The sequence below is a fragment of the Hypomesus nipponensis genome, chromosome 19, assembly GCF_054491055.1.
Source record: "Hypomesus nipponensis isolate SF chromosome 19, ASM5449105v1, whole genome shotgun sequence".
Classification (NCBI taxonomy): domain Eukaryota; kingdom Metazoa; phylum Chordata; class Actinopteri; order Osmeriformes; family Osmeridae; genus Hypomesus; species Hypomesus nipponensis.
Window position 1 is genome coordinate 9,112,501 of NC_140379.1, and position 25,127 is coordinate 9,137,627.

The 25,127-nt window shown below is 46.5% G+C and overlaps 4 protein-coding genes across 7 annotated transcripts in view; 2 read left to right on the forward strand and 2 right to left on the reverse strand.

Moving 5' to 3' along the window:
* atg13 (ATG13 autophagy related 13 homolog (S. cerevisiae)) overlaps window positions 1-2,462 on the reverse strand; it is a 6,171-nt gene extending 3,709 nt beyond the window's left edge. Inside the window, exons 1-10 of one of the 4 annotated variants that reach the window (XM_084681969.1) lie at window positions 2,308-2,462; window positions 1,905-1,985; window positions 1,551-1,631; window positions 1,314-1,433; window positions 1,131-1,177; window positions 898-1,038; window positions 767-807; window positions 580-676; window positions 366-464; window positions 195-288 (exon numbers count right to left, since the gene is read on the reverse strand). In XM_084681969.1, coding sequence (XP_084538095.1) covers window positions 195-288; window positions 366-464; window positions 580-676; window positions 767-807; window positions 898-1,038; window positions 1,131-1,177; window positions 1,314-1,433; window positions 1,551-1,631; window positions 1,905-1,973 — 789 coding nt within the window. In that variant the 5' untranslated portion in view covers window positions 1,974-1,985; window positions 2,308-2,462. Of the gene's footprint in view, window positions 1-194; window positions 289-365; window positions 465-567; window positions 677-766; window positions 808-897; window positions 1,039-1,130; window positions 1,178-1,313; window positions 1,434-1,550; window positions 1,632-1,904; window positions 1,986-2,307 lie in introns of all 4 variants that reach the window. The other 3 variants (XM_084681967.1, XM_084681971.1, XM_084681970.1) reach the window with 3 other exon arrangements.
* Window positions 2,463-2,579: 117 nt separating this feature from the next.
* On the forward strand, window positions 2,580-5,307 carry harbi1 (harbinger transposase derived 1). Its single transcript, XM_084681973.1, has 4 exons — window positions 2,580-2,722; window positions 3,294-3,656; window positions 3,954-4,265; window positions 4,578-5,307. The coding sequence occupies exons 2-4, from the start codon at window positions 3,299-3,301 to the stop codon at window positions 4,952-4,954; spliced, it is 1,047 nt and encodes a 348-aa protein (XP_084538099.1). The 5' UTR covers window positions 2,580-2,722; window positions 3,294-3,298; the 3' UTR covers window positions 4,955-5,307.
* Window positions 5,308-5,646: 339 nt separating this feature from the next.
* LOC146246855 (ras-related and estrogen-regulated growth inhibitor) lies at window positions 5,647-8,995 on the forward strand. The gene is made up of 7 exons (XM_084682868.1): window positions 5,647-5,739; window positions 6,188-6,287; window positions 6,690-6,746; window positions 6,853-6,917; window positions 7,549-7,696; window positions 8,192-8,285; window positions 8,407-8,995. The coding sequence occupies exons 2-7, from the start codon at window positions 6,209-6,211 to the stop codon at window positions 8,594-8,596; spliced, it is 633 nt and encodes a 210-aa protein (XP_084538994.1). The 5' UTR covers window positions 5,647-5,739; window positions 6,188-6,208; the 3' UTR covers window positions 8,597-8,995.
* Window positions 8,996-9,116: 121 nt separating this feature from the next.
* phf21aa (PHD finger protein 21Aa) lies at window positions 9,117-24,825 on the reverse strand. Its single transcript, XM_084682879.1, has 18 exons — window positions 24,588-24,825; window positions 23,020-23,074; window positions 22,559-22,657; window positions 21,650-21,682; window positions 21,422-21,487; window positions 17,948-18,205; window positions 17,595-17,831; window positions 17,388-17,465; window positions 16,970-17,221; window positions 16,699-16,839; window positions 16,459-16,510; window positions 16,303-16,382; window positions 16,132-16,192; window positions 15,378-15,511; window positions 14,776-14,931; window positions 14,175-14,250; window positions 13,857-13,960; window positions 9,117-13,748 (listed from the first exon to the last, which is right to left on the reverse strand). Exons 2-18 carry the CDS (start codon window positions 23,047-23,049, stop codon window positions 12,561-12,563), a joined length of 3,045 nt encoding a protein of 1,014 aa, XP_084539005.1. The 5' UTR covers window positions 23,050-23,074; window positions 24,588-24,825; the 3' UTR covers window positions 9,117-12,560.
* Window positions 24,826-25,127: the final 302 nt, after the last annotated feature.

Below are 25,127 nucleotides of genomic sequence, written 5' to 3' on the forward strand. Positions count from 1 at the left end.
GAGGGAGGGAGGGAGGGAGGGAGGGAGGGAGGGAGGGAGGGAGGGAGGGAGGGAGGGAGGGAGGGAGGGAGGGAGGGAGGGAGGGAGGGAGGGAGGGAGGGAGGGAGATGAAAGCACTGTAACAGAGCATGGATAGGAGAAGACAGCCAGGAGAGGGGAGGGGGAGCTGCTAGTACGAGGTGCTGGCTGCCTACCTGTGAGGGAGGGGAGGTGGAGAAGGAGGTGGTGCAGACCTCCTGGGAGTCCTCCACTCCAGCGTACGCTCCTCCTTCCTCGTCACCTGGGGCTCTGGAAGGAGGACAAGCTGTTGCTGCGTATCTTAGAACCATTTAGTTTTGTGCGTGTGTGTGTCTGGGCAAACCCACCTGTAGTTGCATGGGTGCATGTGTCCCATGTTGCTGAAGGGGCGCTCTACGAAGTGGTCAATGATGATTCCCATGATGGGGGCGGAGCGCTCAAACTGCCTGTAGGATGGGGAAAGGATGAGAGAAGGGTTAGGAAGAGTGGAGAAGACAACACAATATACTGTGTGGTGCAGTGGGTGCAGAAAGGGACTAGAACACATACTGTGCGGTGTACCTGGTGGACATAAAGGCCAAGTTGGTCCTGTAGGCACACGAGAGGGTGATGGTGCCGATGGGCGTTCCTACAATCCCCACACGCACTGTCTGGAACCCTGCAACAGCAACAACAACATCATCATCATCACAGCTAGTAATCCTAAATTCATTTCAATAATGCCGGTGATAGAATAAATCGTTTTTACCTTCCCCCAATCCTGTTAGCTGAACCTCCCCAAAATATATCCTGCAAAAGCAACAAATGAGTTTGTCAGGTCATCTGTACATAAGATCATGTAGAACATGACGCATGTGATGGTTGTGTTTCGTAGCTGACCTGTAGAGGATCACGTAGTCATGGCCCTGCTTCCTAGACAGCTTGTAGGCAGGTGTTACCCTGGTGATGGCCAACAGGGACTTGAGCAGCAGAGACAGGCGGTTGTACACAGTGTAGGACACCTTGATGTCCTTGTCACACCTGAACGAACCAAGGCAATGAGAAAGATTAACACCAAGAGCAAAAACAACAGTAGACAGCAACTGCAAACCAACAACAAAGACCTTACTTACTTTTCATTCATTTCTAGACACCATGTCTCCAGTTCCATTGAATCACCCTGTGGAATAGGAAAAATAGTATATGACAAACTGTCCACACTTGACCATCTTGTCTATCCTAGACATTCGGAACATGGTAGCTCGGTGTGATCACACAGATGTTTGGTGCTCCATGAGTGCAGCTACTCAGCTCACCTCAGAGGTCTTGAGGGAGATCTCCACACACATGGAGCGACCAATGCCAGGCAGCTGGCCGGCCAAAGCCTTCTTGGCCTCATGGGTCACCTCAGGGATGTCTTTAATGGCCAGGTTGAACTGAGGAAGAGATATATTGATAATGGTGAATGTATATGCACCAGTAGCTGAATGGGTGCTGGTCGAATGTGTGATCTGTCCCATAGAATAACAACAGATAACAGAGATGTACCATACCCAGTCAGACCCTGTGGGAGAGGAGGAGGAGCGGGTGCATATCTTCTCCCCAAGCCGTGCTTGGACAATCACCTGTACTGTCTGTAGACAGCCAGAGAGTGGAACATAGAGCACATAACTCATTTTTAACTAAACATATATGTCTGGACTGTATGTAAATTAGCTCTTTGCATGGTATGATTTGACCTATATCATGATTCTGCTCTCCATATTTTAGGTATCACATAATGACGGGAATAGTCTGACTGTAACATTGGTCTTGAATGTGGAGATAATGGTCTGGAGCCCAATCTGGACAGGACAGAATCAGTTCAGACAGTTCTATTCGTTACAGATTCATTTTAGAAATCGTACCTTTAAAGCAAAAAACTTGATGAACTTATCCAAGTCTTTTTTATCCTGGGGACTCAGGTCAGTGTCCATAATGGCATGCCCCTGCAATGTCAAGACGTAAACAACGTTAGACTAGCTACTGTAGATAAGGTAGCTAGCCAGCAATCTGCTCGATAATTAACGTAGATAGCTAACTTGTCAAAGACTGATTGACGTCAACGACTGAATATTGTTTAAACATTTTGGTTATCTCTGAGAATATAATCTCACAAAAAAAACATTAAAACAAACTACTCTTTTGTATTGTCGTTTGTAGGAAGCAAGCTAACTAACTCTACACCGCGGGTCTGCACGCATATTAAGCCAAGACGTGCTAGCTACGCGTTAGCCTAGCTACAATAACAACGTCCACGCACATACTTACAGGTCATCACAATAATTTGTACCAATATTTCTGCTACGTTCAAAGCCCACTGAACACTTTAGAGTTTTTGTAAAATATGTGCTGCTTCTTATTCCATCACATCGTGCACAACAGCCTTGTAAAGCTTGCCCATATTTTGTTTATTTTTTTCTTCGGGTCAGCAATGACGTGTTTGGAAATGATGTATTTGTCGTCGCACTTTCACAGAACTATTTACAATAACAATAACCTATTTCAAGTGTTATTGTAGATATCCAAATAATCTAAACGTTTAAATGGTATACATATTATGAAGCTGTATTAACAAATATATTTGTAGCGTAGCACAAATGATAAATACGAAACTGCGTTTCCTAAATGTAAGCTAGTGAGCAGATTAGGGAGTTCATCATTTTTGTCAACAAAGCAAGCCAAGGTAGGTTTTGCATTGCCTGATTGAAAATATCATGATTTGCACGTTAGAAGCCACTGCTAAATGTATGCTTTTACAAAGATTTTTCCTTTGTAACGAGTTTTACTTAACTCATTCAACATTTCATTCATTTACGGAGCTAGACAGCCAGTGCTAGCTAGCTGGCTAGCCATACATGAATCATATCACAGATTTTATGACTAGCTTCGTTGTCTTGACTGCTTCGAAAACTCGCTAGTCACGTCACATTAGTGATTAGTCATATTTTCAAACCGTATGACTGAACTAGCCTCCAACAGCTGGATATCGTAGTGTAGACCTAACAGTGGTGGCTAAAGTGTGCTCTGTCATATTGTAGAAATCACCATGATCGTTCCCCATATCCTCCAACCTCAAGCATCATGACTGTAATATCATGTCTCTCCCCCATTCTTGCCCGCCCGCCCTCTCTCTCTCTCTCTCTCTCTCTCTCTCTCTCTCTCTCTCTCTCGCTCTCGCTCTCTCTCTCTCTCTCTCTCTCTCTCTCTCTCGCTCTCGCTCTCGCTCTCTCTCTCTCTCTCTCTCTCTCTCAAAGACACCATGGCTATACCCATAGCCATCCTGGACTGTGACCTGCTCCTCCACGGCAGAGGACACAAGACCCTAGATCGATTTGACATCGAGATGGTGTCGGATGAGTTCCTGCTGACAACATTTGGCTTTCCTCGGGAGTTCATCTATTACCTGGTGGAGCTGCTGAGGGATGTGCTGTCCAGACCCACCCAGCGCTCCCGAGCCATCAGCCCTGAGGTGCAGGTCCTGGCCGCGCTAGGTTTCTACACCTCAGGATCCTTCCAGACCATCATGGGCGATGCCATCGGCATCAGCCAGGCCTCCATGAGCAGATGTGTCACCAACGTCACCAGAGCCCTGGTGGAGAAGGCCCCAGAGTTTATAGGTAGCAGACCTGGGTCAATTACAGTTTGCCCATACTATATATTACTGAATATATTACTAGTATTTACTATTTAATTGGCCTCTGTAATGAGCAAAGATCTGAAAGGCAGGAGGTATTACTGTTTAACATGTGTTTTCAATCACACCATAAAAAAGCTTCTTAGTCACTTCCGCCTCTTGTCTCGTAAGTCGTTGTCTATAAAACTGCTCGTATTTTTCTCAGTCAGGAAATGTATAAGAAGGCAACACTCTGTTATCCTATCACTGGGAGTCTGATCACCCCTGCGGTTTTTTCCAGGCTTCACCAGGGACGAGGCTACCAAGCAGCAGTCCAAGGATGAGTTCTTCCGTGTGGCCGGGTTCCCCGACGTGCTCGGCGTGGTTGACTGTGTACATGTGGCCATCAAAGCCCCTAACTCCGAAGACTCCTCTTATGTCAACAAGAAAGGTTTCCACTCAGTGAACTGCCAGCTTGTGTGTGACGCACGGGGCCTGCTGCTCAGTGCAGAGACCCACTGGCCAGGCAGCCTCCAGGACAGCTTTATCTTCTCCCAGTCCTGCGCCAGCAAGCTTCACCAGGAGCAGGACAACCATGGGGGCTGGCTGCTGGGTAAGTCAACATGACTGGTGTCTCATGAGATCCAAACTAGCTACCTGGATCGTTTCCCATGGGATGCAAAAAGCACCATTGTCAGAGTAAATTGATGTGTCTCTGTTTTCGACTGGGAATTTACCAGGTTTTACTTTTCCAGCTTCATCCTTATAACATACACTTAACCTAGACTAGATGGAGGCTCTTCCTCAAACTGTCCCTTTCCCATATGCTACTATAATGTGATTGTATTATTACATGTGTGTTTAGTTGGTATGTGAAGACAGCTTCGTAGTATGATGACATCAGTTCTGTGTTTCTGCTCTCCAGGAGACCGACGCTACCCTCTGAAGAAATGGCTGATGACACCCATTCAGTTCCCAGAAACCCCTGCAGAATTTCGCTACAACCTGGCGCACGGTGCAACTCAGGAGATTGTAGACCGAACCTTCCGGGCCATCCAGACTCGGTTCCGTTGCCTGGATGGGTCCAAGGGCTATATGCAGTATTCCCCGGAAAAGTGCTCCCACATCATCCTGGCGTGCTGTGTGCTTCACAATGCCTCTCTGCAGTCCGGCCTGGATGCCTGGACCTTTGAGAGGACAGACACCCCTGACCAATCAGATGAGGTGGAGGAGAAGCCAGAGGATGTGGACCCTGAGGCCCTTCAGTTCCGCAAGGAGCTTATACTGAACCATTTTAGCTAGCAGGACCTGGTCACGGCTGTGTGCTGTTCTGTTGCCATATAGAACCCTAAATGGTTCTGCCTGACATGGGCAAAATTCCACATGGGAAGTTTATTGCAGAGAACTCTTATGTTCCTACAAATGGTTCTATATAGTCCTCGTATGTTTTCAGAGTGTAGGAGTCCAGGATGTCTTCATATGTGAAGCTTCAGCAGGTTGTTTGTGGAGCCAAGAACTCGGAAGGAACTGAACAAGTAGGATCAGAGATTTCTGTAGACATATTTAAAAGTACTGACTGGGAGTGTACATTATGTGGTGTGTTTTGTATAGAGTTGTTGTTTGTTGATGATTGTGAATAAAGTGCCTCATCATCATGCTGACTCGACCTTCACTTTTTCTGTAAGTGGTCAGGTGACTTGTGTATGTCATGGGAGGTAGATTGAGAACAATGCACTTTCTGGTTGAGGTATTGAGAAACCACCCAGCATTTCCAAGCCAAGATTAACTTCAGGAGGAGCTGAACAGAGACCTCTACAGTGCTGGTGCCCCAGTGACAGAGAGCAATGTCCGCCTGCCTCCATCTCCCCGGACGACCGCCTGTCAGCAGCAATACATCACCCTAACTTAATGAGACTCTAAAGGGGCGTGCCTTCAAAAGGCAAAAATAATTTCACTCTGAAAGGGGAGCTAAGTGCAACAGAGGGCTGGTGGAGTGGAGCATTGTAACCTCAGACAAGAACTCACAGAGAACAAACCCTGGTTTGTCTTCCCACATTTTTGTGATTAAAGATCCAGGCTGTGGCGCAGTAAGTAGACAGCAAACAGGTGTGCTTAAGTTAGACAAAGAAAGTTTGCTAATTGTTAATAATAGCAGAAAGTCTTTTTGTGTTTACTAGAAACCTAATTCATGTAGTTAAAATATACTGAGTTGCTTTGTTTCAGAATCTTAGTTGTTATAATCCAGTAGGACGATCAAAGTACAAAGCAAAAAGCATGTTACATTGGTTGTAACATGCTTACAAATGTAAAAAAAAAAACTCTGCGAAGGAGGCAACAATGTAAACCAAAGTTATTCTTTTTTTGTTTCTGGAAAGTGTGATTAAGTAGGACACACAAAGTGGGGCACACAAACAACTACAGCTCAGTCATGATTTGTATCAAGGACTTGCTTCCTCTGAAGTACCACCCTTCTGCTCTGCTGGACAGGGTAATGTCACCATCACTACATTCATTGAGTTTTCTCTCCCACTAAAGAGGCAACAGCAAAAAAAAGCCATGACTGAATCCAGCCAACCCAGAAAGATGAACCGGGCCAAGCTGGTGGTTCTGGGTCGAGACAACTGTGGAAAGACAGGTGAGACCACGGACAAGAGCCATCTGGAAGGGCCACAGGTCACTTTGACAGACTCTGTAAACAAATTAAAAGTGTGAGGTATGGAGAAGCCTTTTAAGTACAATATCACATATAAAGAGATGGAGATCCTCTTAAGGATAAGAAACAGAAAAGCTTTCATCTATTGTGGAAAAAGCCTTTTGTAACTTTACAACAGATTATAGCTTATCTGTCAAGAAATGGACCGTTGTATATAAATCTATTTGTATAACTAACAGTATTGCTCAATAGACTAGTTGGATGGGCCTCCACTATGTCTGTACATAATGTCTTGTCTACAAAGGGTTTGTTCTGGATGAAAGGGGAGGTGTGTCAAGATGTGTTAGTCCGGCTGAGCTGTGCTGTGTATTGTCTCTCCTGCAGCCCTGTGTGTAAGATTCATCACTAGACGCTTCATAGGAGAGTATGACCATAAAAAGGGTGAGGACACACTATTGTCCCTTATATAATCTTTGCCTGGCCTGTGTCTGTGCTGGGTCCACTTCTCTGTGGTGACAGCCAGCGTGTCTGTGCTGTCTTCTCTCAGAGGTCACCTACAGGTGTCGGAAAACTGTAGACAACGAGCCAATCGATCTGGAGATGTTAGACACAGCCAACAAGGTACTGTCCAATCACACATCTCCCTTTGTCTGAGGGCTGGTTTCTTAGGGCTGGTTCTATGTCTCTCTACAGTGAATTAGGCTTGTCTCTCCATCTCTCTGCTCCCTGTCAGGTTAGGTTCCTGTGTTCTCTGCTAATCCTTGATGTCAGCTTCATAAAGGCCAGACTGGAAAATGGTCTGAGATGGCATCCAGACTTCTATACGGTTCCTTTCATGATCTTTCCTGAATCCTGGCTCTTAGAGTTCTGCTGATGTGGCTTTAACTGCACGGCAGACATCGATCAAACATGACGAAAGAGAAATCCGAGGTGACAGGGAGAGAGCGCTCTCACTGGGCAAACTCAGCAGCCACGGACTTGACTGTGACTAATGTTGAAGAAGGATGTGGAGGAATAGTTTTCCCCGACTTCATCTCAGGAAGAGCTCAATGAAACCCTCCTTGAAAAACTCATCATAGTCTATCTTGTGTGGTCAAGAGAGAAGGGTTTTGAGTGAATGAGGGTACTGTATGTGAAGGAGGGAATGTATACTGGTCATGTAAAGACAATGATGACCTATCCATCTATTCCTATCTTCCTTCTCTTCAGTCTCTGTAACCACAATGCCCCCTCCCCCCAGCAGGAGTGTGTTGGCTCTACAGGGTCATCTCTGGAGAGCTCTATCAGGTGGGGCGATGGCTTCCTCATTATCTACTCCATCACGGACCGCAGTAGCTTTGAGGCCGTGTCACGTCTAAAGAGGCTCATCGACCACATCAAGCAGGCCCTGGGTAAGAGGCCTGGCTAAGAGATACACTGGACCCACACTAGACATTAGACCCCAGCTACAAGACCACTAGACCCCGTGCCTAATCTCCCAACACCCTGGTGAAGAGCTGAGCAAGTAGATGAGGCTTTTGTCCTGGGGAGATAGCCTCCCGGACAAAGGGTCTCAGCAGGGGGTAGAGTATTGGTGGAAGGATGAGAGTCCCTCAGTCTCATTCAGCCCCACTGCACAGCCGTGTGAGCAGGGTGGCTCGTGTCAACTGTCACTTTTTACAGCGGTGACCTCACACATTCCTCCTCAGATAAACCATCTAGACTCTAACAATATAATTTGTGTGTGGGTGTATCTGTTTCCATGTGTGCCTGTGCTCAGCATGTATGTGTGTCTATTTGTGTGTGTACCTAAGCTGCTCTGTGTGTATGCCTGTGTTTGGTGCGGCATGTGTGTATGTGAGGGTAGGTGTGCCAGGGGTCTGAGCTCTGTTCTGTTTGAATCCCAGGCATCCCTACAGTGATTGTGGCCAACAAAGCAGACATGGAGAACGGGCGGGTTGTGAGAACTGAGGAGGGTCAGGCCCTGGCTGCAGACCTCAGGTCACCATCCATCCCTCCATCCCTCCATCCCTCCCTCCATCCCTCCCCCCATCCATCCATCCATCCATCCACCCATCCATTCACCATACACTTTTAACTGTGTGTGTGTGTGTGTGTCCAGATGCAGTTTCTACGAACTGTCAGTGGCAGAGGGCTGTGTTGCCGTGGAGACAGCGGTGGCCCAGCTGGTCAGGGAGGTGCGTTTAGAGTACCAGCGCCACCTGCTGGTGATGGACACGCGCTCCCGCATGCTGCAGATGACACACGCGCTCAGGAGCAGGCTCACCCGCAGCAAGACCATGCAGTGGTAAATGAACTGGTCCCGATAGGTCACTTGACTTTAACCACCCAGAAGTGTGGAAGATTTTCGACATAGCTAAGCCACACTATTGACATCACTAGGTCCATGGCGGGCAGTACTTTAACAGGACCCAGCCCTCTAGACATCCAGGACCAGCCCAGCACAACCTACTGGACGAAAGACAAGAGTTCTGGACTGTTGATGGGACTGGGAGCATGTGAAGACAGTGTTGGAATGCACTGTGTGTAGAAGAGACTGATTATCTGTGTGTGATTTTGCATAATAGTTATAATAGGACTCTACAGTATGTGCCATATCCGCCTGCTCTTTGATGTCAGACTACCAGGAAGGTAAGACTCAAAGACACTTGCTTGAACTATGTTCACTGCTACTGTGTTAATGTGTTTGTCATCATGGAAATAAATATATTACAGCAATTGTTTGAACGTTGCATTTGTCTTGATGATTGATGTCTAGTTTATTGTAATGATTGTAGTGCTATTGTGGGAGAGAAAAACATACAGAGCAAGAAGACTTTGTACTTTTATTTAATAAAATGGTAAAATAAATAAATACAAATTGATCAAACGCTCCAAAAATCTCCTCGTTCTGACACTCTGAAAGTGGACTGGCCAGACACTGCATAACAGGTGGGTCTGGGGCAGCGGCTGGGGGAAAGGGGAGAGGCTGGGGGAGAGGCTGGGGGAGAGAGGGTAGGGTCTCAAAGGCAACAAAAAAAGACCAGTAAACAAAACCGTTGTCAAAATAATCCAACGTTTTCAGAACCCTTTAGAAATAATTGTGAAAAAATACAGTTGACAGTCCATCTTACAAGTGTTGTGTAATAAACTGTTTAGGTGTTCCAGACCAGTTGACATGTCCTGGGGGTGTGACACTACAGCATCGCCAGCAGACGGGACAAGGGCCTATCTGAACCGACACCGGACACAGTCCCCCTGGTGAGGAGTAACACAGGCTTCCACGTGCTGTGTTCCACAAGCCACAGAGGGATGGAGGGATAGAGAAACGAATGGATGGCGAGATGGCAACACAACGTAACCATCCGGGGAGATGATGTCTGTTTCCGATACTTAACCAGCATGAAGCAGGATATGGTGTTACAGGAGACTGAGCGCCGTCTGACTTGACGCGCTGCTCGTTTGAGATGATGAAGACAATGATGATGAAACTTTGTTGAGAAGAGGAAGGCTGCCTCCCCTCAACTAGAACTGTATGCAGATCTAGTACACTGTAACACACTGTTCACAAGACGGATGGCTGTGACGAAGCTGGAGATCTGAAGCATGAGGTGATCTATTTAAACATCCATATAGCTGGTGGTACTGTATTATAATTGAAAGTGAAAGGCTTTTTATTTGGGGTTATTCTTTGGGTGTGTAAAACTAAAACAAATATTCATACATGGCCCAAAAACAATAATGCTGTCTAACAGTTCCACAGCACAGAAGACAGACGTTACACAGTACTGCTGCTAACCATGCCATGTTGTCACCCCTTAAGTCTCATCTCACACACACACACACACACACAAACACACACACATCTTTACTGAGGCACTGAGGACCCAGCGAGTCAGAGAGAGTCCATAAGACAGCGAAGGCAGGAAGAGTATGATGATGAAGGTGAGGATGAAGGTGACAACATGAGGTGTTTTGTGAACAGATGGTTTTGTGGAGCTTGGGGCATTATCCTCTACAGAACACGCATTGGGACGCACTGGAATGTTCTGGACACAGTAACATAAAGGCAGAAACATCTCCTTATATGTAGATGTCTTAATGGCCGTCACCCTTGATAACAGCCAGGACACGACTAAGGACATAACACTGTTAAGGGCCTTGAAAAAATATTCAGAAGTTTCTAGAATGGCCTGTTTTAGAAAACTAGATTCTAAACAGACCTGTTGGACAATAACTGGTTCTAGAATGACCTGTTTTAGAATGTCAACAGCTAGTCAACAGCTTTGTTGACATAAATCATCCTACTTCCAATTTCTTTTGTTAGTTTCATAGCTAGGCAAACGTCATGATGACATACAGCTGAGCACTGACAAATCAGAAAATAACTATTCACATTTCAGCCAATCACATCAGTTCTGAGAGAAAGACAACAAACAGTTCCTGAATTGTTACATCATCACAAACAGACAAATACTTCTTGCAGACACTTTAAATGACCAATGTTACAACAAACACAGGTTGATAATGGTCGGACAGGGTTTGTTAAGGCAGTCAGCAGAACAGAGAGAGTTCTATGCGGGGAGGGTGGGTCTGAACACAACACACTCTACTAGACCATAATGACACACACACACCCAGGCTCCCTTTGATCTCTGTGTGGGTGCAATCCTAATTGCATTTTCAAAAGTATCTTGTGCTTTCTGAATCACTTCATTTTCAGGCTATAATCATCCAATGATGAGCCTTGTAACCAACTCATTTTAAGTCTGAAGCGACCATTGTCATAGTTACAGGTAGGGAGGGAGTGCTGAGGTGAGCCATGAGATCGTTGGTGATTGCTATCTACAGTTACAGAGAAAAGACAAGACTTCACTGCTCTCCAGAACTTTCTAGAACCTTGTGGGACCTTCTGAAAAGTTCTAAACCCTGGCCTGCACCATCTGGTGCACCTCGACACATTATAACACCACATCACATTGGGTCTTTAAGACATGATATGTTGGTACATCTACAGGAACACAGAACTGAACTACAGAGGCTAATACTACCCTCACCCCAACTACTCCTGTTGGACAATGAACTGCATATATAGCATCAAGAGATTAACAGGGTTGTGCTTTTGACGTAGGAATTTGACAAGCTAATGAGCTGAGATCTCAGATCTTCATGACACATACTTTCACCTAGGCCCTTTGTTAGACCAGGGAGGGCAGGAAGCAAACTTTTCTAAGGTCTAGACCCCTGGATCAGACTCTCCTCTCTACATGGAATAAGAAAACCAACCGTTTCCCTGCTGTATTTGGACATAATAGCATTTGGCAGTTCAGAACTAAACAGACAGAACTCACGTCTTCTCCTATAACACATACCTATTAACAGTGTCATATAACACATGGATTATCAACCAAACTGATATAAAAGAGACTAACAAACATGTATGATCATGTGATCTAGTGAATCTAAATGTCTGTGAAAGGAGGAAGACCTGAATGTGGGCAGACTCCCTCAGATGACAGCTCTCAAGGAGGGAGAAAGACACCTCTTCTCCTCCTTCCCTCTCCCACTCCTCCTCTTCTTAGAGCCTATCTGTTGTTTCTTTTGCTCATTTAAACTATATCCTCTGATAGGCCGGGTGTTGGGTGTTGTAGGCGAGAACTATTGTAAGACAGTAAGTGTGATTGGGTGCAGGAAATGTTCATCAGGTAATACTTCCCTCTATTGGCTAATACTGCAGAAAACCAGACATGGTGTTCTGGGGACACCTTGTAACTCCAGCCTGTTTCCTGCTTCTTGGGTGTGTGTGGGTGATGGTGTCGGGTGGTTGTGAGGGGAGGCTCTGGGTGTGTCTGGAGACCTTCCGCCACTGGGGGCGCTGTGGCAACCGCTTCAGGCACACGCTGGTGGGATGGTTATTACTGTTTCGTCATCAGTCAGTCAGTCAGTCAGTCGGTCAGTCGGTCAGACCATGCAGCCTGAACTGGGGTGGCCAGACCACTGGCCCCTAAGTATTATACTGTACCTCATCTCTTCCCTCTATCTCTACTTGTCTTTCCACCCATCATCTTTCAGTCCGATGCCCATGGCCTCTCTCTGGAACCAAAAATAAGCTACTACAATAATGACCACCAAACACAGATATGTAGGGTTAGGATGAGTACAATGATGGGCAACTTTGGGAACAGGATACTTCTCCTCCCACGCTCTCTTCTTCCTTCTCTATCCCTCGTTCTCTTTCTCCTGCGGTCCTGGTTCCTATACCAGGGGTGCAGGCTGTTATTCTGTAACACCCACAGGGGGCGGGGCCAGAGTCAGGGGCGGGTCTGAAACTTTATTGAGGCGACTGAGTCTCTCTGTCTGCTCCTCCTCCATCCTCTCTTCCTTTTCTTCCTCTTCCTCTTTTCCATTGCTTTCATTTCCATTCTCTTTCAGACTCTCTGCCTCCTCCTTTTCCGTCTCTTCCTTTGTCATCTCCTCCTGCTTCACCATTCCCTCTTCCTCCTCCTCTCCCCTCACTTCTTCCCTTTTGTTCTCCTTTTCCTCTTCCTCCTCCTCCTCTCCCCTCACATCCTTATTGTTGTTCTCCTTTGCCTCTTCATCCTTGTCACCCCCCTCCTGCTCCAACTTTGATATATCCTCCATCTCCTGGCCCTCTTCTGTCTCTCTTTCTGTTGTTTCCTCCCCGTCTTCCTCCCCCTCCTTCTTGTTGATTTCAGTGGCTCTTCTGTTCAGGTTGTTGATCTTATTGTTGTTAACTATGTTGTTGTTAGGCTGCTTGGCCTCCTTTTCATGTTGCACCTCCGACCTCTCCTCCTCCAGTTTCACTTCCTCCTGTTTCTGCTCCACTTCTTTCTTTTCCTCTTCTTTCCTCTCCTCCTCCTTCTCCTCCTTCTCCGCCGGAGCAGCAGTGGCTCCCTGGTGTGGACTCCTCTGCTCGTCTGGGCTGCTTCTGCTGCGGGCGTTTATGTTCTCTGTGACGTCTTTGTTGTTCTCTGTGATGTCGTTTTTCTCTGGGACGTCATTGTTCTCTGTGATGTCATTGTTGTTCTCTGTGATGTCATTGTTGTTCTCTGTGACGTCGTTGTTCTCTGTGATGTCATTGTTGTTCTCTGTGACGTCGTTGTTGTTCTCTGTGACATCGTTGCTGTTCTCTGTGACGTTGTTGCTGTTGACTGTGACACTGTTGCTGTTGCTCTCTGTGATGTCGTTGTTCTCTGTGATGTCGTTGTTCTCTGTGATGTCGTTCTGTGTGTCACCTAGCTCCTCAGCGGTGGGTTCCATGGGGTCAATGCCTACACAGGCTGTTCCTTCATTGGTAGGGTCCTCTGCTGGTGGGAGTGTGGTCTGGGGAGGGGGAAGGGGCTTAAGACCCTTTATGAGGCAGAGTAAACCTTTGACCTTCTCCAGGGATGTCTGCATGCTCCTCTGACGACTCAGCACGCTGTTCTTACTCTCCATACACCTCTGTCACAAACACACACACAGAGAGGGGGATAACAGAGGATAAGGTCGTAGCTCAGGGGGAAGACAGCCGAAGTGTGCATCTTATCCAAGCACTTCAACTACCCCTACCGTGATGGAGATGTTGAGTTGCTTGACCCTGGTCTCCAGCTGCTCTCTCTCCTGCCTCAGGTCCCTGGCCCACTGCACCTGCCTCTGCTTCTCCTCCTCTTTAGCTACCAGGGGGTTGTGTGAGAGAGGAACATAAAAAGAGGAACAGATAGGCATGTTCAAGTGAGCGATTGGAAGCGAAAAGGTCAGTATGTCAATAACATTTGCCACATAAAACAAAAAATATCACAAGTCAAATGTAGCATCTGTCCCTTGTAGTGTTTGTCACTTAAAATATCTGTGTCACATGTAATATTACAAGCCGGGTCTGATTCTTACCTGCTTTGTAGGCGATGTAGGAGTGAACAATGGCCAAAGTTCCAGGCCACTCCATGGCGTCCTCTTTATCTAGCATCTAGACAGGAAGTGACATGAAATGTTCAAGGACAGAACCAATTGAAATTGAAACAGGACAGGTGTTAGCAGGACTTAGTTAGCAGCTCATTTCCGTTTCCCATGTTTTTAGTTACACTTCATTTGGCTGCATTTAGATACAGGTAAAAAAATGTATTGTTAAAATGTTGACGCCATAAAATTAAAGAGAAATATGCAAATTTATGGCTGAGGAATAGAATGTTATTATTTGTACATGGCAGACATGTCAATAAGAATATGAACCTAAACAGTGTGGCATCATAGCCTGTTAAAGCCCAGACAGACACTCAACAAACAGGCAACATCGGGATGATGGTAAGAGCATGCATCATGTCCAACAGTGATGATGTCATACATATGAGCCATAGTGTGTGAATGGCTTGTGTGTTCAAGCGCATAGGAGACCGAGCTTACAAAGTTCAGAACAGGGATGTGTTCCTGTCAACAATAGCTCGAACTGAGACAAGTGCTTGTGTGTATCTGTGTGTGTGTGTGCGTGTGTTACCTGATCCTGACATGAGGGGCACATCCACATGCCCCTGGGAACAGTTTTCAGGGGCGGAGCCAGGCAGTCCAGGTGGTACACGCGTGAGCACGTGTCACACATGAGCAGCTGCCCGCTGCGCCGGCACACGGCACACAAGTCCTCGTGCACGTCTGCCTGTCAGGAAGAACCACCCATCAACCAATCAGAGCTCAGTGGCTCAGAGCCAATCAGAAAGCAGTATACTGCTTTGCTCCCAGTCGATCTGAAATCTAAATACTGTAACCTAACCACTCAAAGTTGAGTTTGTTTTGTGCTAACCCTACCAACTGTAGAAAATACCCACTCTCCTACTACGTTGATGTTTCATTTCCATACAGTGTATGTGCGTGTGTTGGACTGTTCTCTTTGTAAGCTCATGGATTAACACAGATACATACAGTTTACACACTTAAATGAATGAATGGATACATGAATGAATGGGTCTGATGATGTGGCCTGTTCCATTCTGTAGGGGGAACTGGGCTGTTAAGGTCTTTGGGAGAGACCTCTGTGGGGGGTGGTACGGACAGGGGTACACCCTCGGTCCTGCAGGTACAGTGGACTGATCCACAGCTACTTACATCCCCAGGGCCTGGGCCTGGCAGAGGGGGGGTGAGGGGGGGTGCAGGCCGGTGGAGTATGGGGGAGGGAGGGGGGAGGCAGCCGGGGGGGTGAGGACTCAGCTCCACCATGCTGCTGTGTTTGGGGGGGCGACCTGGGTGAGATGAGACACGACAAAAACACAAAACAAGACAAAACAAGGAAATAAAAAGGACTTCCTCTGACATACCTCGGATAATGGATCCTCATTGGCTAGTGGCGCAGGAAGAGGAGGAGCACAGACAGAGTTAGTACACAGTGAGCATGAAGGAGGAGGGAAAAGAAAAGGAAGAAGAGGAGGAGGAGGAGAGAAGGAGGAGAAAAGACAAGAAGGAGGGAGAGGAGGAGGAAGATGAGGGGGGAGAGCCGACGGAAAGATCAAAGCTGAATACCTCCATGGTGATGAAGTATTACAACATTAAGCTCAGAGTTAGGGTTGAGAGTATTCTTTCTCTCTGGCTCCTTTACCATGAGGGCTTCTAGCCATACAGTGCCAGCAACTGCCAAACAGGCGGGCTTTCAGCTATTGTCACATATAGCCAAACATAATAAAGGCACAAAGACACTCTAACCAATCAGAACAGACCAGGTAGGCCTATCTGACCAAATCAGGAAGTCCCTCTGGTCAGTCAGATATGCTACCTGACTGCAGGGGTTTGAGAGCCGCAGAGAGGATGAAGCTCAGCAGTGTGGGACGATAATGGTGTGCTGCCAGGACAGGAAGTAGATACTGACCTCTTTTCCTGTTGGGCTGGTGTAGTGGAGAGTTAAGGTAGAGCAGGGTGTTCTTCTTACGCTGCAATAAACACACACAGCACACTGAGCTAGTGTTGTTTCACTGCACCGCTCTCTGCACACACTCACACTCACATACATACAATCATATGCACAAACATCCACACAAACCTCTGGTTCAAAGACTGCTCCGCTGTACACAGGGTTAGCTGTTGTCCTCCTCTTCCTCTCCTGCCTGCGACTCTGGATCTCTGCACATAACAAGGATCAGTTAGGAGACATACTTACACACACTTAAGTACACGCACACACACACAGTGTACGTACCCTCCAGATGGTCATATGTCACCAGGCCCAGAGAAACCATGAAGGCTAATTTCTGTAGAGTAGAAAGACAGGTGGGGATGGGTAGAGAGAGGCCATGAGAGAGAAAAGGATAGACGCAAGGAGCAAGAGAGACAGGGAGGGTCATGAGACTGTGGTGCAAGAGAAAGTCGAATAGTCTTACTCATGTATTTCATGAACAGTCGTGTGATTCTACAAGCCCTCTCTCCAGTGTCAGCTCACCTGAGGGCTCTCCTCCTGCTTGGTCCTGGGGGGGGTCCTGGGAGGGGGGGTGCCGCGAGTGGTGGGGGAGTGTGGAGAGGGGGAGGGAGAGGGGTGTTTGCTGGAGGTGGACTTTATATCACCGGTCTTGGCTTTCACAGTCTGGGTGAAGGGGAGAGATGACACTCACAGGTTATTATCACAAGAAATGCCATGCTGTCAAGTAAACGTCCTGAAGTCATTCCTGCAGATCAGCATAACATCTAAGGAGATCTACCAGTAGCTCACTCACCTTGGAGGACGGGCTGTGGCTGCTGCTCAAGTGTGTAGGGGGTGTGGCTAAGGGTGTGATGATGATGCCGGGGGCTGGGCTAGAGCAGGATTGGCCATTGAGGATGCGCACCTGCCGGATGGGGGTGGGGCTTGGTGGCAGAGATGAAGCTGTGAGCTGATTTGCCAGCAGGATTGGTCGTGGAGGCAGCTGGGGCGGGGCTAGCATGGGGGGAGGAGCCTGGAGGACCGGCTGGGCTGGTCTGGGCCGTACCTGGTAGAGAGAGCAGAGGGATGAGTTTGGAGAGAGACACAGAGGAGGAGAGTGCAACAATATCAACACACACAGAAACACCAAACTAAACAACGGAGAGGAGAGGGCAGTAGAGTTAAGTAGAGTAGAGCAGGAAAGAGCGGAGCAGAGGAGGAGAGGGAATCACCTGAGGTTGACAGGCAGGTCGAGGAGCCAATCTGGGAGGGACAAACTGGGGAACTCTGATTGGCTGGCTTGTGTGCACCTGGGATGACATCAGCCTTATTAGATACATTACATTATTGGATGGTAATCCTCCCAAAAACATGCACGCATGCACACCCACACAAACATTTCTTAATTTTGTACTAGGGGTTATAAGTGACATACTCACCACAACAGTGCTCTTGGTAACTAGTCGCACCGCCTCCAGCCCCTGATTGGTCAACGGGCAGGTAGCCTGAAGGCTGACTGGTGCATTCTGGGAGTTGGAGTCGGGATGAGTGGCACCAGGCTTGGGGGTGTGGCTGAGGGTGGTAACCATGGCAACTGAAGGCCGTGGGGATGGGATGGCAGAGAGCAGCAGAGGTAGAGACTTGGAGGAGGGGATGGGAGAACCTGGCAACGTGCTCTGATCAAGAGAGGAGAGATCACTCAGGGTCACGATAAGAACTATTATATTTTGGTTGCACAACTTGTATGTGCCTTCCATGTGTTTCATATGAATACATGGGTGTGTGTGCGTACCTGTAGTGAGCTGAGGTTGTCGGGTGAGGGCAGGGAGGGCGGGGTATGAAGGGGCGGCAGCCCGGAAGCCCTACTCCCGGGCTGAATTGGGTGCTGGGGCTGGGGGAGGAGCTGAGGCTGGGACTGGACTTCCAGTTGGAGAGGGAACTGGGCCTGGGCCTGGGACTGCAGCTGGCTTGCAAGCTGGGTCTGGGTTTGGAGGTCCGTCTGGTCCTGTTTCACCAGCAGGTCTTTCCTTAGCTGCTCCACAACCTTCTTCTACACAGCAGACATGGACAGAATGGCAACAGAGAGACAGACAGAAAGGTGGAGTCAGTGACAGAGAAACAGACAGGTCTACACATCCTGTTTGGGAGAGAAGTAAGAGCTTCCCCCACTGGAGACTAGACGGAACATCAGACTTCCAGAGGCGTTCCATAGACTAAATACTTTATGTCAACCAACACATCCACACACACACACACACAGACACAAATATGCATGAATATCTAACAAGCACAGGGATCGGAGTGGTCATGTGCTATATTTTCTTCTGGAAAGCTTCCTGTCTACCTTGTGTATTATACACTCACACTTTCATCCAGCCTTTTAATGTGTGCTGCCTCTGAAAGCTCTAACAGGATAATTGTACACAGAACTCTATGTTTAGTGCAAACGTGTTCCAATTATTTATCTTTGACTTGGCGAGGCCATTCATGCATATGCATGTGGTGCTCTGGACTGGCCAATAGAGGAGGGATGTAGCCAATCCTTCCTATCTACTTCGCGTGACATCACCCTGATGATGGACAAATCACTACTCATCACCATCATGATGCATACTGCCAAGTGGACACACACACACACACTAACTCTCTCCCTTTGTCTATATCCTTCTCACACACACACACACGCGCACACACACGCGGCAGCACCTACTATTAGCATGTCAGGTCCAGGCAGCCAGCCAGCCAGCCAGCCCCCAAAGCAGACGGAAAGACAGACGGGCAGGCGGGCAGGCAGACAGACAGACAGACAGACAGGCAGGCAGGCAGGCAGGCAGGCAGGCAGGCAGGCAGGCAGGCAGGCAGGCAGGCAGGAAGGCAGGCAGGCAGGCAGATAGTGCAGTAAGGCCTTCTGACAGGCAGACTGGGAGTATCATCCAGGACTCAGCAGGAACCTCTCATATTGTATTCATATCCCTCAACCCTTACAGTTCCTCGCTGTCCACATAAATAAACCCCCTCCTTCACCCTCATAGTTAGAGCCTTCAGCCTTCCTTAGATGAGTCTGTCAATCCCTCTACCCTTCTGTCCTCCCTTCCTCCTTCCCTCACTCCTGCCCTGAATCTGCTATCTCCTATCATTCTCTTTCCCTCCTGCTCTCAACCTTTCGTTATTCAAACAGACTAAACCTACTGGTTGACATCTGGGGCCGCGGGCTGCAGCCCTGCAGCCTATAGAATGGGAGAAGTTTCTCCATGTGGTCCCTTCTCATCCTGGACTGGCTTGTCAAACAGCTGAGCTGTCCTGATTGATATTCCTCTCACACTGCTTCCACTCTCATACAGCCTCATGCTGCTATGTGCCTCCTTCTCTTCTTATCCTTCACTTCTTCACTCCTTCTCTCCACACTTCCTTTCTCTCTCCCTCTCTTCCTTCCTCTCACACTTCACGTCTCCATCCTCAAGTCTCATGCTGCTACCTCTCCCTCTCGCCGCCTCATCTCGTCTCTCCACCACCCCCCCCCCTCTCTCTCACTCTTCCCCCTCTCTTCACTCATCCTCTTCTCTCTCTCCCCATCGTTCCTCTCACTCTAACCCTCCCCTCTATTTCTCTCAAGCCCCCGTTTCTCTCTCCGTCTACAGCCCTTTTCTCTCTCGTTACTCCTCTCCAGTCCAAGACATTTCTCTCTCTCTCCTCTATCTATTTTGCTCCATCCATCTCAAACTGCCACTGAAGCACCAGGTTTTAAGTAGTTTATTTTATCACTCAAAAGTGTATAAATAGTATGCTAAAATAAAACCAGTGTTACAGTTTCAGTAACACAATTACTGTATATATACACATGTACAGCTGTATGTATATATATATATATATATACTTTTGAGTGATAAAATAAACTACTATATATATATATATATATATATATATATATATATATATATATATATATATATATATATATATATATATATAGTAGTTTATTTTATCACTCAAAAGTATATATATATATATATGTTTATTGACTTGCAGCAGGTTGACTACCAAGTTGATAATATTTCAACTATAGCTGGGGTTCTCAGCAAAAACGTTTTTTGGTAAATTTCTGATAAACCCTGGCAACCCTGTCTATTCACTGTAGTTGGTTTTTGACTGACCTGGCAACCCTGTCTACTCACTGTGGTTGGTTTTTGACTGACCTGGTAACCCTGTCTACTCACTGTGGTTGGTTTTTGACTGACCAGGTAACCCTGTCTACTCACTGTGGTTGGTTTTTGACTGACCAGGTAACCCTGTCTACTCACTGTGGTTGGTTTTTGACTGACCAGGTAACCCTGTCTACTCACTGTGGTTGGTTTTTGATTGACCAGGTAACCCTGTCTACTCACTGTGGTTGGTTTTTGATTGACCAGGTAACCCTGTCTACTCACTGTGGTTGGTTTTTGACTGACCAGGTAACCCTGTCTACTCACTGTGGTTGGTTTTTGATTGACCAGGTAACCCTGTCTACTCACTGTGGTTGGTTTTTGATTGACCAGGTAACCCTGTCTACTCACTGTGGTTGGTTTTTGATTGACCAGGTAACCCTGTCTACTCACTGTGGTTGGTTTTTGACTGACCTGGTAACCTACTACTCACTGTGGTTGGGGATGGCCTGTCCCAAACACACATTAACATGTTTCACTGTTCTTCCTCTCCAACTGGACAGATGGACAGATCCACGACACCCTCAGAACAAACCTTCTACTGACTGTGTAGCTGCAATACCCCAATGTCTCTTCTGCATGCTTACTCTCCTTCTTCCTGTCTCTCTCTCCCTCGCCCTGTCTCTCTCTCCCTCGCCCTGTCTCTCTCTCCCTCGCCCTGTCTCTCTCTCCCTCGCCCTGTCTCTCTCTCCCTCGCCCTGTCTCTCTCTCCTTTGCCCTGTCTCACTCTCCCTTGCCCTGTGTCTCTCTCCCCCTGTCTCGTTCTCCCTTGCCCTGTGTCTCTCTCCCTACTACACACAGCTAAAGGAGCAGGTACATTCACATTGATATACATAATATACATATACAAAATATATACACCAAAATATACATGTATATCTGCTAGTACACACACAAAACTACACATTAAAACGTGTACATTCCATTGCCAGCACACATACACAAATACACACACATTCTCTTGCTAGCGTACACAGACCAACATGTGTATGTTTGCTTGCTAGAACACAAATACACAGACATATATTCAAACACATTCACATACATATCTTGGTTTTTGTCTTTACCTGTTTGTCACTTAGTGTTGTGATCTTGGTCTGGAGTTCATGCAGCTGTTTCTTTAGTTCAGTGTTCTGCACACAGACAGGAAAACAAGTTAGTATGTGATCAGTATCTCATTTGCAGGTCAGAGTTGCGGGAGATAGTTTAGTTAATAGCTAGTCGGAGTTAGCTCTCCTCTACATTTATACATGTTATAAACAGTTGTTGTTGTTTTAATTCAAGACTTCTCTCACCTGAGGATCCTGCTTCATCTGGGCAACCAGTTTCTAAAACAGACACAGAGGGTTAGGAAGCACAATGACTATGGCTGGGTACACACACTCAAACACACACCAGTAGCATAGCAGCATTGAACTATAGGGTTGTTTACACACATCCATTTAAGCTATATATAGGAAATATATCTAATGTTTTTCAATTGTTTTTCTCCCTCTTTCACCCTTGTGGACAGATAGCTACAGATAGTTTACAGGCTGTGTCACAGCACCCTCTTAAAGCAACAGCCAGTACTGCAGCATCAGAGCAAAGGCACCATTTCCAAATGTACAGACCAGACTGGAATCGCTCAACTATCTGGTACAGGGCTCTTCTGTTCCAAGAAATATAACCTATTGGGGGTTTGTCTTAAATTTTAACTATAGTGGTGAAGTGCATGATCTCTCTTTCTAGCCAGCTATGGTTGGAGTTCAAACCTACTGGACAGTGGGCTCCCAAAGAAAAGGCTTGGAGTGAAAACCTACAGGAGGGTGTATTTCCAGGAAGAGGGTTGTGACACCCACAAAAAGGGGCCTAGAGGACAATCCACCAGGTGAACCTCGATCTAGAGGAGAACCTACCTGGTGAGCCTCCATAGAGGAGAACCCACTTGATGAGCCTGTATCTAGAGGAGAACCCACCTGGTGAGCCTCTATGGAGGAGAACCCACCTGGTGAGCCTGTATCTAGAAGAGAACCTACCTGGTAAGCCTTTATCTAGAAGATAACCTACCAAGTGAACTTTTATCTAGAAGAGAACCTACCTGGTAAGCCTTTATCTAGAAGAGAACCAACCTGGTGAACTTGTATCTAGAAGAGAACCTTCCTGGTGAACTTGTATCTAGAAGAGAACCTACCTGGTGAGCCTTTATCTAGAAGGGAACCTACCTGGTGAACTTGTATCTCCATCTTCAGTGCATCCTGGAGGTCCTGGAGCTCCATCATGAAGCCCTTCTGACTGGAGCTCAGACCAGGAGCTCGCTCAGCCTAGGGGGACAGAGACTCATCAGGACACACACATGCACACACTAGGGTTGCCAACTTCCTGAAATGGAAATAAGGCATGTGGGGAGGGGAGTCACAGCCTCTGTTTTGGTAGTGGAACATTACATGACAGACATGCTGAGAAAGAACAAGGGTTTCCTGCTATCAAATTGCCCAGTCATATTAGTCTAACCTGCAATACTTCTCTCCATGGATTTGTACTAAATTGATTCTCAACAAAAAAAAGGAACAAAGAGTGTCCTGTATCAGTTCAATATGGAATACGGCTTTTAGTTTCCTATTATGGGTTGATTCTGTATTTTACAGAACGGTTGGTAACCTAAACACAAACACAATTGTTTTACCTTCACACAGTCTTCGGTTTTGAACACCATCCAAGAAGCCTAGAGTGGGTTCCAGCTGGATGATGGGAGAGACAGGAAAAGGAGTGTGAGGGAGAAAAAGAGTAAGAGGCAAAAAAGAATAGAGAGAGATTTTTAAAAGAATGAGACATGGCCTGCATTTCACAGCAGTTAATTCCCTGACTCAAGATTTCACTCTAACAGTTATGATTAATCTGTGTTCACACATGGGTATTATGATTTTATGAAACAATGATTGGCAGGTGGGCAAGAACTCCATGACAACCGTTTTATAAGGGTTGTTTAATATAGCACATTAGTTTGACCCTTCAGACAATAGGGTAAAGCTTCACCTGTGGAATCTATTAACTAGTCACTGCACAATAACATGCTGTGATGTTTTCTAATGGACGTATATTACATCTTTATTTATAATTTATCCTTGTGGTAGGTGATGGCTGCCCAGCTAAAAAAGCTAAAACAGAAAACCTCAGAATGGTGGACAGGTCGTGTTAAGGAAATAGAATGTTGACAAGTTTCTTAAAATTAAACGTCACGACCTCTCAGCTGTGTGTCATCCGCATACACTGTAAACAGCGCCGTGAAACAAAATGTCCTTCATGAGACATTTTGGGGAAGGATCTGAAATTGAAGGCCCACAGACTGCCTTCATCGTGTGCGAGTCGCAGTTGTGATGAATAACTAGTACAAGACTTCAGTCACTTTTCACTGGCCAAAGAAAGGCCCACATTGTCAGCATGTCTATCCAAACTCTTGAGTTTCTCGACTGTATAACGGACGGGCATACTCTGCATGGTTTGTATTCTAAAATGTAGGCATGCGGGGACAAACTTCGCAGCCATAGAACACTATCCCTGATGCTGGTAGGTTAGGGTATAGCCACATAGCCTACATTAGCGAGCTGGAGTTGTGCATCCAACCGCAAGTTCAACGGCAACCAATCCTCTTACTTCTCTATCTCTCGATGAACAAGCACCTACGGCGAGATTTTCTAAACTCCAGTGAAACTAAACACTGTTGTTTTTGTCTTAATCACAGTCATCAATATAGCCATTTTACACTGGAAAAGCACTCAGCCGCGAGACTGCGTTCCTATACGAAAAAAGAGAAGGGCGAGCAACAAAGCCTTTGATGTCGCCTAAAAACATAAATATATAAAACAGTAAGGGCTACTTTATCCAGCCAAAAGCCAGCTCTAACCGTAAATTGCACATTCTATTAAAGGATATAAATCCGATTCATTAGGCCTATGTTCAGATTTTTCTTTGAGATCGGCTTTTATTGTGTAACTAACAGAGGCGTGAAGCTTGGGCGCAAGTTAGTAGCAGCCCCTTACGCACTACGTCCTATGCCCTCCAATAGCGAAGCACTTGTAAAATATCCCCCAACTCCTAGAATAACGATAAATGGACAAATCACCTCCTCCGCGACGGTTTAGCTCAATACTGAATAGAAAATGTCTCGCGTAAACATATTTTACAACGAAAATAACGACAGAGTTACAGAGAGGAAAGTTAGTGTAATAGAGAAGGATCAAGAGATGCTCTTACCCTCCTCTCTACTCACTTGAGCTGCAGCCTGCTCTCCTCACACAAATTATTAAATAAATATTTACAAACAACACCGGACTTCTTCTTCGCAGAACGTCCAGCGCCTTTGTGTATCCACTTCAACACCAAATACACTCCATTACGCGTAATGTAATTTTATCGATTATTTTTTCCCTGTCTAATTTCAGTATAAAGAAAGAAACTGAGATACAGAACAAGAACTCTTCGTCAATCTCATTCACCCCCCTAACCTCAGCACATTGTACATCAATGCGCGCAGCAAGAGTGAGCGAAACGGGGCAGGGAACAGAAGGGACCGTTACTTTGACAACAACTCACCAACGACTGTAATTGATCGAAGAGTTTCATCTGTGTTTTGAATCGACCATTTATATGTGGCTTTTGGGTAGACATCGATGTGAAATCCCGTTTATTCCACGTACTACTTTGTGTGACAGTGCGGCGAATTAATTTCACTTTGCCTAAGGAACGGAAGTGCTCTGCCTCCATTGCCTAGGGAAAAGACCCGGATGTAGAGTT